This window comes from Coenobita brevimanus, chromosome 11 (assembly GCF_032717465.1).
Source record: "Coenobita brevimanus isolate Jiangsu-jjx chromosome 11, ASM3271746v2, whole genome shotgun sequence".
Taxonomy (NCBI): Eukaryota; Metazoa; Arthropoda; class Malacostraca; order Decapoda; family Coenobitidae; genus Coenobita; species Coenobita brevimanus.
In genome coordinates this window covers 10,036,596-10,049,095 of record NC_136964.1, presented here as the reverse complement: position 1 = coordinate 10,049,095, position 12,500 = coordinate 10,036,596, and the positions used below count along the sequence as shown (strand labels likewise).

The window sequence follows — 12,500 nt, the reverse complement described above, 5'->3', positions numbered from 1 at the left end:
TTTGTTGGTGTGTGTGTGTGTGTGTGTGTGTGTGTGTGTGTGTGCGTGTGCGCGTGTGTGCGTGTGAGAGAGAGAGAGAGTCAGTTTGGAGTACCACACCACCACTTAAGGATTCCTGTGTGTGTGTGTGTGTGTGTTTCGAAGCTCCGGATCGCCACTCACGGGCTCATAGTAATTCTCAGTCTGCACCAGGACGTGGACTCGAGGGCGGGTGTGGTGGGAGGGGTAGAGGGAGGAGAGGCCGTGATTCTCCCGTCGTAGCCTCACCCTCGCCTCCAACTTCTCCCGGAACTCCTGACGGCGCTGGAGGTGGGCTTGAGATTCCGACCCCTCGCTCTGAAGGGGTTAATAGGGTTACTGTCGGGTCGAGAGGGGTTAGATTGGGGTCGAGTGGGGTTGGTTTGGGGTGAAAGGGGGTTCTGAAGGATAGAGTGGGCAGTGGGGTTATTTGCTGTCGGTACGAGTTAGTTTGGGGTTGAGAGGGGTTAGGTTGGGGTCGAGAGGGGTTAGTTTGGGGTTGAGTGGGGTTGGTTTGGGGTCAAGGGGGTTGTGAAGGATAGAGTGGGGTTAGTTTGGGGTTGAGTGGGGTTAGTTTGGGGTCAAGTGGGTTGTGAAGGGTTGAGAGGGGTTAGGTTGGGGTTAAGTGGGGTTAGTTTGGGGTCAAGTGGGGTTCTGAAGGGTTGAGTGGGGTTAGTTTAGGGTCCAGGGGGGTTGTGAAGGGTTGAGTGGGGTTAGTTTAGGGTCCAGGGGGGTTGTGAAGGGTTGAGTGGGGTTAGTTTGGGGTTGAGTGGGGTTAGTTTGGGGTTGAGTGGGGTTAGTTTGGGGTCCAGGGGGGTTGTGAAGGGTTGAGTGGGGTTAGATTGGGGTGAAGGGGAGTTCTGAAGGAGAGAGTGGGGTTAGTTTGGGGTTGAGTGGGGTTAGTTTGGGTTCAAGGGGGGTTCTGATGGGTTGAGAGGGGTTAGATTGGGGTCAAGTGGGGTTAGTTTGGGGTCCAGGGGGGTTGTGAAGGGTTGAGTGGGGTTACTTTGGGGTTGAGAGAGGTTCTGATGGGTTGAGTGGGGTTAGTTTGGGGTCAAGGGGGACTCTGTGGGGGGACTCAGTGGCAGTCAGTAAAGTTAGATGGAGTTAGTAAAGTTAGTAAGGTTAGATGGGATTAGTAAGGTTAGATGGGATAAGTAAAGTTAGTAAGGTTAGATGGGATTAGTGAAGTTAGCAAGGTTAGATGGGATTAGTAAAGTTAGCAAGGTTAGATGGGATTAGTAAAGTTAGTAAGGTCAGATGGGATTAGTAAAGTTAGTAGGGTCAGATGGGATTAGTAAAGTTAGTAAGGTCAGATGGGATTAGTAAAGTTAGTAGGGTCAGATGGGATTAGTAAAGTTAGTAAGGTCAGATGGGATTAGTAAAGTTAGTAAGGTCAGATGGGATTAGTAAAGTTAGTAAGGTCAGATGGGATTAGTAAAGTTAGTAAGGTCAGATGGGATTAGTAAAGTTAGTAAGGTCAGATGGGATTAGTAAAGTTAGTAAGGTCAGATGGGATTAGTAAGTCAGGTTAGATGGGATTAGTAAAGTCACATGGAGTCAGAGAAAACCAAAGAAGATACAATAACATATTAAATAGAATAATAAAGTTTTTCCAATTGTTTGACGTAAAGGAAATAAAAATCTTCGTCTCCAATAAATTATAAACGCATCAAAATATTTATCAGTAGGAGTAAAAAATATATAAAATCCATTTCAAGTTAGTAAAGAAATATATATACCTAAGAAGTTCATTTTATATCTATTAAAACTCAAGTAACTTCATTTAATATCTATTAATACCACCAATGTATGTTTAATCTACTATTTAACACTATCAATGTATCTATTTAATCTACTATTTACTATCACAATCAATGTATCTATTTAATCTACTATTCTACCATGCAAATTTGGAAAAAAAAGGTGAAAGTCTTTAGGCACGTGGGGTGGAAATTTTAGGCTGGTAGGGTTTGTTTACATTCGGGTGGCGCCGCCCTGGTGGCAGATCCGCGAACTACACTCACCTGTTCAAGAGAGCGCGCGTTGGTGAAGTACGGGTTCCACTTAGGGTGTTCCTGTAGTAGTAGCAGTAGTAGTAGTAGTAGTGAGGAAGTGGTAGCAGCAGCAGTGGTAGTAGTAAAAATAGTATCTGTATTGTAGCATTAACAGTACGTAGTAATAGTAGTAGCAGTAGTAATAGCAGTAGTGGTATACAGTAGTAGGAGTAGTGGTGGTAGTAGTAGAGGCAAGAGGTAGTGGTAGTAGCAGCAGTAGCAGTAAGAGCAGTAATAGTGGTAGTAGTAACAGTATGTAGAGAGAGAGAGAGAGAGAGAGAGAGAGAGAGAGAGAGAGAGAGAGATTCAAAACAAAACATACGAAGCCAAACACACACAAACTAAGAATTCAAAGAAAATGGCAAAGATGCAAAAAAGAAAATGGTTGTTGAAATAAAAAAATAAATTAATTAATAAATGTTTAAAATAATTGATGTGGTAATCAATCATGCAGAGAGAGAGAGAGAGAGAGAGAGAGAGAGAGAGAGAGAGAGAGAGAGTGACAATAATGAGGAGGAGGAGGAGGGAAAAAAGGAAGGAAGAAGGATGATAAGGACAATTAATGGAAGACTGAGAAATAGACTAGCTGAACGACACAAAAAAATAAAAATAAACACAAATAAAAGGAAATTAATTACTGATTGAAGGAGAGAAACCAAACGGGAAGGAAGGAAAGATGGACGGATGGAAGGGGGAAGGAGGGAAGGAAGGAAGGAATTAAGGAAGGAGGGAAGGAAAGGAAGGAAAAAAGGCAGGAATGAATGAATGAATGAAGGAAGGAAGGCAGAGAAAAACGAAAGAAGGAACGAAGATAAAGACGGGAGATAGGAATGATAAGAGATAAGAATAAGTCAGGAAAAACTCCCTTCTTTTCTACAGCAGTCTACACTATCAGTTGGAAACGCGTCTAGTCAGGGTCCAACTGGAAGACAAAACTGGTTGAGCCGAGAGAAGTGAAGGTAGGTAGGTAGGTAGGTAGGTCGGTAGGTAGGTTATAATTTACCCCTTCAGTACGAGCTATAACCAGGAGAGAGAGACGGGGGTTGTTATTGTTATGTGGGTTCTTGTTCTTGTATCTGCTTTTGTTGTTGTTTTATTGTAATTTTCTTTATAATAAAAAGAATAAAAAGACGCCGTGAAATTACAAGCTTTAACTAAAATTCCAAATCTCTTTTAACAACGATTTCTCGCGTTTAATATATATATATATATATATATATATATATATATATATATATATATATATATATATATATATATATATATATTAAGAAGACGAACAGAGGAAGGAAAAACAAATGAAACTTTAAAAATAATCCATACACCAGATTACAGGTGTCCTTTAAAAAAAAATCTATAAAAGTTGGACTTGAACAGCTGTAGGTTAAAGTTTGGCGGGAACAACTCTGGGGAAGCGAGATGGAAAGAGAAGCAGTTCGGGGAATATAAGAATTCTGAATGGTAAAGTTCTGCAATATGGTAGTGTGACAGTCCAGCCATGAGCACTACCAGATGCCTCTACAGCGAGGGGAAAGGCATGGAGAGGTGGCACAATGGATGCAACTTCGTCTGAGCATTTGCCAAAATAATATCTGTAAAATAATGCAAGGGAGGCAACATTCCTTCTTACTTGCAGGGGAGGTAGTTTATTTGTAATGGCAGGGTTGTTAACAATTCTCACAGCCTTGTTCTGAATTTTGTCCAGTTGTTTTAGTGCAATAAATCTGAAAAAACGTCATGTGGAGAGGATGGAGAGTGAGAGACTAACGAGCAGAGTGCATGTGAGTGAGGTGGAGGGGGGAAAGGGAGGGGGAGGCCAAGGATGAGATGGAGGAATGATGTGGAGAGGTATATGAGAGAGGGGTGTGTGAGCTGGGAGCAGGGCAGTGAAATGGCGGGGGACAGGGCGATATGGAGGCGATTTGAGTGTGGCCACCTCTTACGGGATTAAGGCGTCTGGCAATAGCTAGATAGATAGACAAAGATTTAGACGAATTCTCAACTCTTATGCCAAGTAAGGGGGCACTACAATTCTATAAAATCGTAAGAGGGTTTAAGCACACGACCCAAAATTTAAAAAAATAAATAAATAAATAAACGTACTGAAGGGGTAATGGAGTCTACTTATAGAGTTCTTAAAGGAGACTAATTTCTAAGTAAGATTATTAAAACTTAACACTACTTAACAAGCGACTTAAAACTGGCCTAGATACTTAACGACCATGCCTATTAAGAAGTACAATAAGTCTACCAAGCAATTAGTAATATTGTAAGTCTAATAAGCAGTAAGTTAGTAATAAGTAAGTTAGCAATTAACTCCGACCTGGTTAATGTACTAGGTGATTAAGGCCGGAAAATGACCCTGATGACATGGAAATTAACCCTTCCACTGCCAACAGAAGAATATTAGTGGGTTAATTAAGCAGTAGCCTGAAGATAATAACCCGTTCTTTCTCTCAATTACCTTATTCTTAAATGTACAAAATAATCCAAAGAAATTATTTTATGTTCCTTCCCTCAGTTAAACAGAATCGAAAGAGGTAATATAAGTTCTAAATCCTCTGACTGCCACGATCCTTCACCTGAGGAAAATCGTCTTTATTCTGAATATGAATGAAATCAAAAATTGCGTTGTTAACAGTGAAAGGGTTAGCCTGATAAGAGACAGCTTTAAAATCAGGTACCTTTAAATGAGATACTTTAAATCGAATTACCTTTAAATGAGATCCCTTTAAATCGAGTTACCTTTAAATGATACCTTTAAATCGATGTACCTTTAAATGATACCTTTAAATCGAGTTACCTTTAAATGATACCTTTAAATCGAATTACCTTTAAATGAGATCCCTTTAAATCGAAGTACCTTTAAATGAGAGATCTTTATATCGAAGTACCTTTAACTGAGATACCTTTAAATCGAAGTACCTTTAAATGAGAGATCTTTATATCGAAGTACCTTTAAATAAGATACCTTTAAATCGAAGTACCTTTAAATGAGATCCCTTTAAATCGAAGTACCTTTAAATAAGATACCTTTAAATCGAAGTACCTTTAAATAAGATACCTTTAAATCGAAGTACCTTTAAATAAGATACCTTTAAATCGAAGTACCTTTAAATCGATGTACCTTTAAATAAGATACCTTTAAATCGAAGTACCTTTAAATAAGATACCTTTAAATCGAAGTACCTTTAAATAAGATACCTTTAAATCGATGTACCTTTAAATGAGATACCTTTAAATCGAAGTACCTTTAAATGAGATACCTTTAAATCGATGTACCTTTAAATAAGATACCTTTAAATCGAAGTACCTTTAAATAAGATACCTTTAAATCGAAGTACCTTTAAATGAGATACCTTTAAATCGAATTACCTTTAAATGATACCTTAAAATCGGGGTCCTCTAAATAAGATATAATAAAGAAAATTTGGGTCATGCATACGTGTTAAGCGCTATGGAAACTGAGGCTTTGATGTGAACGTTACTTAACAGGTAGGAATAATAATAATACACACACACACACACACACACACAAAACGAGAGGAGAGGACACAGGATAGGATATACACACACACACACACACACACACACACACAAAGAGAGGAGAGGACACAGGATAGGATATACACAAACACACACACACAAGGAGAGGACACAGGATAGGATACACACACACACACACACAAAGAGAGGAGAGGACACAGGATAGGATACACACACACACACACACACACACACACAAGGAGAGGAGAGGACACAGGACAGGATACACACACACACACACACACACACACACACACACACACACAAAGAAGAGGGAACACAGGACAGATAAACACACACACACACACACACACACAAACGAGAGAACACATCATAAATAGGAACTGAAAAATGACAAAGGAAGGAAAGAAAAAAGAAGGAAAATAAGGGAAGGAAGAGACACATGAAGATGAAGGAGAACAGGAAAGAAGAGAGAAAATATAAACAAAAATAAGAAAAACAAATCGCTTAACCATGATGACAAAGAAAAGAAAGGGAAGGGAGGAGGAAAGGAAGAATGGGAAGGGAAGTGGTAGGAAGAAGAGGAAGGGAAGAGGAAGGAAGAGGAGGAAGGGAAGAGGTAGGAAGAGGAAGGGAAGAGGTAGGAAGAAGAGGAAGGGAAGAGGTAGGAAGAGGAAGGGAAGAGGTAGGAAGAGGAAGGGAAGAGGAAAGGAAGAATGGGAAGGGAAGTGGTAGGAAGAAGAGGAAGGGAAGAGGAAGGAAGAGGAAGGGAAGAGGGAGGAAGAAGAGGAAGGGAAGAAGAAGGAAGAATGGGAAGGGAAGAGGTAGGAAGAAGAGGAAGGGAAGAGGAAGGAAGAGGAAGGGAAGAGGTAGGAAGAAGAGGAAGGGAAGAGGGAGGAAGAAGAGGAAGGGAAGAGGTAGGAAGAAGAGGAAGGGAACAGGAAGGAAGAAGAGGAAGTGAAGAGGTAGGAAGAAGAGGAAGGGAAGAGGTAGGAAGAAGAGGAAGGGAAGAGGTAGGAAGAAGAGGAAGGGAAGAGGAAGGAAGAGGAAGGGAAGAGGTAGGAAGAAGAGGAAGGGAAGAGGAAGGAAGAAGAGGAAGGGAAGAGGTAGGAAGAAGAGGAAGGGAAGAGGAAGGAAGAAGAGGAAGGGAAGAGGAAGGAAGAAGAGGAAGGGAAAAAGAAAGAAATAGGAAAAATATAACAAAAGGAGGAGGAGGAGGAGGAAGGAGAAATAAAAAAGAAGAATCAAAATGAAACAGTAGCCAAAAATAAAAAAAATACTATCATTCAAAGCCCATAAAATATCTTCCTCGAAATTGGAATTCTGAGAAACACCATCAAATGCATATTATAGAGACACAGGCAAAGGGAGAGCGGTGTGTGAGCTCCAGGGACAAAGGGCTCTGTAAAGGGAAGGGGTCTGGAGGTTATAGAGCTTTGGGTACTGAAAGTCGGAGCTCGATAACGCATAAGGGCTCTGATAAAGAGCTCTGATAAATGGTTAGGGTTATAGAGCTCCTGGTGGTGAAGAAAGAAGCTCTATAAAAGGTGTGTGAGCTCTAAGGACAAAGGGCTCTATAAAGGGTAGGGGTTTGGGGGTTGTAGAGCGCTGGATAGTGAAGAATGAAGCTCTATAAAGGGCGACTAAGGCCTCTACAAGGGGTGAAAGTTACAGAGCTCCTGGTAATAATGAATGAAGCTCTATAAAGGGTGTGTGAGCTCTGAGGACAAAAGGTTCTCTAAAGGGTAAGGGTTAAGGGTTGTACAGCGCTGGGTAGTGAAGAATGAAGCTCTATAAAGGGTGTGTGAGCTCCAGGGACAAAGGGCTCTATAAGGGTAAGGGTTATAGTGCTCTAGGTACTGAAAAAAAAGCTCTATAAAGTATGAGGCTCTAAAGGGTAAGGGCTCTGACGAAGGGCTCTATAAAGGGTAAGGGTTATGAGGTATAGAGCTTCGGGTACTGAAGAATGGAGCTCTAAAGAGTGAAAAGAAATAGAAATATAATCTCTCTCTCTCTCTCTCTCTCTCTCTCTCACACACACACACACACACACACACACACACACACACACACACACACACAAGGAAGCAGAAACCTTAATTATTCTCTCTCTCTCTCTGTCTCTCTCTCTCTCTCTCTCACACACACACACACACAAATACCAATCTATTAACAGTCTCTAGAAGCCATAGGACATCTAGTAACTCTAAAAAAAACTAGAATAATAATGAAAAAATAAAACAAATAGTCCAATGATACTAGGAAAGTATTCTAGTAGGTAAAAGAAGCTCCCTAACACCTTTTCCTTAGCGATTTATTTTGATATTGTTGGATAATATTTTGTATGTTATTCATGTATCTGTATGTTATTTCTGTATGTTATTTATGACTATGGTGATCTGAGTGACACAGAAGAGTAGAGTAAGGAGTAAGAAGCAAAATAAATCGCTTAGGAAGGGGTGTTAGGAAGAGCTGAAAATACTAGTTAATATTAATACCAAAAGCTCACTGACACTCGATTGACAGTGACTACAAAAAGCTCTAACATGAAACAGAGCAATTACACCAAAGCTCTATAATTAAATGCAGAACTGTATTAAAGCTCTAATATCAAACAGGGAATTATACTAAAGCTCTAGGATTAAATAGTTATACTCAAGCTCTAATATTAAATAGGGAATTATACTGAAGCTCTATGATAAAATACAGAGTTATACTAAAGCTCTAATATTAAATAGAGAATTATACTAAAGCTCTAAGGATAAATACAGTTATACTAAAACTTTAACATTAAATAGAGAATTATACTAAAGCTCTAATATTAAATGGGAAATTATACTAAAGCTCTAAGATTACATAGAGAATTATACGAAAGCTCTAGGATTAAATACAACTATATTAAAGTGCTAATATTAAATAAAGAATTATACTAAAGCTCTAAGATTAAATACAATTATACTAAAGCTCTAATATTAAATAGGGAATTATACTAAAGCTCTATGATTAAATACAACTATATTAAAGTGCTAGTATTAAATAGGAAATTATACTAAAGCTCTAAGATGACATACCAAAGCTCTACGAATACAGAAATTATACTACAGCTCTATAATTGCATCCAGAATTATAATGAAGCTCTATAATTAAATACAGAATTATACTACAGCTCTGTAATTTAATGCAGAATTATAAAGCTCTATAAATGCAGAATTATACTACAGCTCTAACATTAAACTGCAATACAAAGCTCTATAAAGCTCTAAGATTATACAGAGGAATTATACAAGCTACCATAATTGAATTTCTAGTATTATAAGCTAGGGATAATAGTACTAGATGCTATTAAAGGATTATATAGTTACTTTGATAAAACTAGATGATAAAGAAATGCAGAGAGAGAGAGAGAGAGAGAGAGAGAGAGAGAGAGAGAGATAAATAACACGTAAAAAAAAAAAAGGCGAAAGAATTTATACCAATACCGCATCAAAATTAAGTCACAGAATAACTCAAAGACAAAACGACGTCACGGGATGAAACGTCACAATGGGAACTTCGAAAATCAACAGCGTCACAAAAGAAGACGTCAAAATAATAACTCAAAATAAATGCGTCACGAAATTAATGTAAAATGAAAGTAAAAAAAAAAAAAATAATAATAATAATAATAAAAATAACGAAACGGGAAAAGCGTCACCACCTCCCCCCCCAAAAAAAAAGTCAAAAAGAAGTTTCTCAAAATGGAAATAAAATAATAATAATAATAATAATGAAACTGCATCACCTCAAAACCCCCCAAATAATAATAATAATAATAATAATAATAATAATAATAATAATAATAATAATAAAATAAATAAATCCGTCACCTCAAACTAATGCGTCCCTTTTTTTTTTTTTTTTTACCGTAACGAAACTTTTAAAAATCACAATATTACTTAAAATTAACAGGATTACAAAAATAACAAACAGACAAACGAATCCAAACACAGGCAAACCAAAAAAAAAAACAGAACACAATTAGGAACGTCACAATATGGAACGTCACGAAATAAAACACTGATAAAACACAAAATAAAACACTGATAAAACACAAAATAAAACACTGCGTCAAATTAAAAGACAAAACACAATAAGGAGCGTCACTAATGAAGCGTCACGAGTCAAACTAACAACAGCGTCACAAAATAAAACACTGATAAAACACAAAATAAAACACAGAGTCACATGAAAGGACGTAAACCATGAGAAAAAATTTAAACTATCACAAAGGAAGGGAAAAAATGAAAGGATATGACGTCAGAAGAAATCCATGACGTCACGAAGGCAGAATGACGTCACGAGAGGAAGCAGTGACGTCACGAGAGGAAGTAGTAACAGCACAAGCAAATCATGGCATGAAAGGTAAGCAAATGTGACAAGCAAATGCAATAAAAACACCAAAAATCACCCACATACACCACGAAGCAAACACGCATCACAAGCAAAAATGACGTAAAGAAAACCATGACGTCACGAGGCACAACAATGACGTAAATAAAACCGTGACGTCACAAGGCACAACCATGACGTCATAACCTACGTCATTGCCTAGGCGTTTGGCGTAGTTGGAGCCTCTCACCACACGGCGGTCGTACATTGGATTGCCATTGCCCCTGGAAGCACAGAAAATGGGGTTAGTGTGTGTGTGTGTGTGTGTGTGTGTGTGTGTGTGTGTGTGTGTGTGTGTGTGCAAAAAATGGGGTATGGTAATATAGGTACCTTATTGAAAACATAGTAAGTATATATTTAAAAAAAACAGTAAAACACACACACACAAACACACTGACACACACACACACAACGCTAACCAGTGTAGAATCATCATTACCATCATCATCATCATCATCATCATCACCAGCCAATTATTAGTGAAGACGGTAGGATCACGATGAAGAAAGGAATGCATACAAAAGTGAAAGAATTATCATCATCATCATCATCATCAACCTGGCACTGTCTCTCAGAAATGTAGTGAATGGACAAGAACAGGGAAATAGGGAAAGTGAGAAAGACAATATATGGAGAGCTACGGTACAATCAATATCATCATCATCATAACCATATTCCCACTTGCGGTGAATGGAATGCTAACAAAGTTGAATTATCAGAAGAATACCCATAGAAAAAAGCCACACACCCATTTACCATTCTTAATACTGAAAGAAAAAAGGAAGGAAGGAAGGAAAAGAAAGAATCAAGAGTCTATCTATCTCATGCCAGATGCCATAATCCGGTAAGGGGTGGCCGTTTGTCTTTGAGTTAGTTGTTTTACGGGGAGGGGCACTAACCCTCCGCCAACCCACTTGCTGACACGTAGGCAACACGTATGAGTTGGTTATACGGTTACCACCCAGCGTTGTAATTGGTTTCTTGGCTTACAGGAAACCATTAGGCTTGTCACTCAATGTAAAGCCACCTCAAAAGGAAAGAAGAGTAATAAAAAGTGACAGGAAAGATGGGAGAAATAGGAAGAGAGGAGGACAGGCACAGAAAAAGAATGATAAAGGTGAAGGAAGAAGTAGGCAGCACTACATCAAGTGAGTGGATGTTGGTCAGAAATAGGAAGAGAGGGGGACAGACACAGAAAAAGAATGATAAAGGTGAAGAAAGAAGTAGGCGGCACAACATCAGGTGAGTGGATGATGGAAGAAATAGGAAGAGAGGAGGACAGACACAGAAAAAAAATGAACGTGAAGGAAGAAGTAGACAGCACTATATCAAGCGAGTGGATGATGGCAAGAAATAGGAGGAGAGGACAGAGACAGAAAAAGAATGAGAAAGGTGAAGGAAGAATTAGGCAGTACTACATCAAGGAGTGGATGATGGTGGCCACTTTCTACCACTAGCGAATAAAGGTCCACACCCTGATTCACTCACCGTTCAAGACTGCAAATAATTATAATAACAATAAAAAAATAAATAATAATAATAATAATCGGGAAGCACATTAACGTCGATCATATACTCAATTTAATTCCACGGTTATGAGAAATGATTATATTTTTTACGCAGGCCATTTCAGATTTAATATTAACGACAAACGGCGCCAAAACACGCTAGCCAATATCGCAAAACACGCTAAAATGATCGCCAATCGTGAATCCCACCAATCCTATGATAAAGAGGTGATTAGGGGCCATCGTCTCTCGGAACTGATCGCAGAACAACATCGCAAAACACGCCAAACTTATCGCCAATCGTAAATCCGTACCATCCCATCGTAAAGAGGTGATTATTATCGTATTTCGGAACTGATCGCACCTACAGCTATCGTAAAACCGCGTATTTATGATCGTTTTCCGCTGTCGTCTTCCATTGCGTCTTAAATCCAGTGAGCTATCTTACATTTTCGCCTCTCTAGCTCTAAACGATTTTGCTCTACTCAGGTGACTTTTTTTTAATTGGACAGGTGAGATATAGGTTTATTTATACTCTTGTGTTGGAGAGGGAGGCCTTCACGTGGTGGCACTGACATATACGGTCGGATGCACTGCCTGGTTATATAAGTGTCCCTCTTCCTCATCTTACACACACACACACACACACACACACACACACACAGATGGCTACCACACTGCCATACCTCACCCATATAGGCTAGGTCACATAAGAATTGGCTGTCAATAATGAGAGTGAGAGTGAGAGAGAGAGAGAGAGAGAGAGAGAGAGAGAGAGAGAGAGAGTTACATAAGAATTGGCTGTCAGTCGTTATGTATTGCCGTAACCTTGTCTGTAATGACCTACATGAGAGGGTCAATAAGCAAGGACGGGTTTAAGAAGGTAGGTAGGTAGGTAGGTAGGTAGGTAAATAGGTAAGTGGATAGGCTGATTAAGTTTGACAGGGAAAGGGAAGGGAAGGGAGGTGAAGGACGGTAGGCT

General features: G+C 39.1%; 1 protein-coding gene across 1 annotated transcript in view; it reads right to left on the bottom strand.

Moving 5' to 3' along the window:
* The window catches only part of LOC145410950 (uncharacterized), a 57,104-nt gene that overhangs the window by 23,217 nt on the left and 21,387 nt on the right, over positions 1–12,500 (bottom strand). Inside the window, exons 2-4 of the mRNA XM_080281010.1 lie at positions 10,162–10,234; positions 2,046–2,096; positions 163–336 (exon numbers count right to left, since the gene is read on the bottom strand). Of these exons, the coding sequence (XP_080137136.1) occupies positions 163–336; positions 2,046–2,096; positions 10,162–10,234 (298 nt within the window). The remainder of the gene's footprint in view (positions 1–162; positions 337–2,045; positions 2,097–10,161; positions 10,235–12,500) is intronic.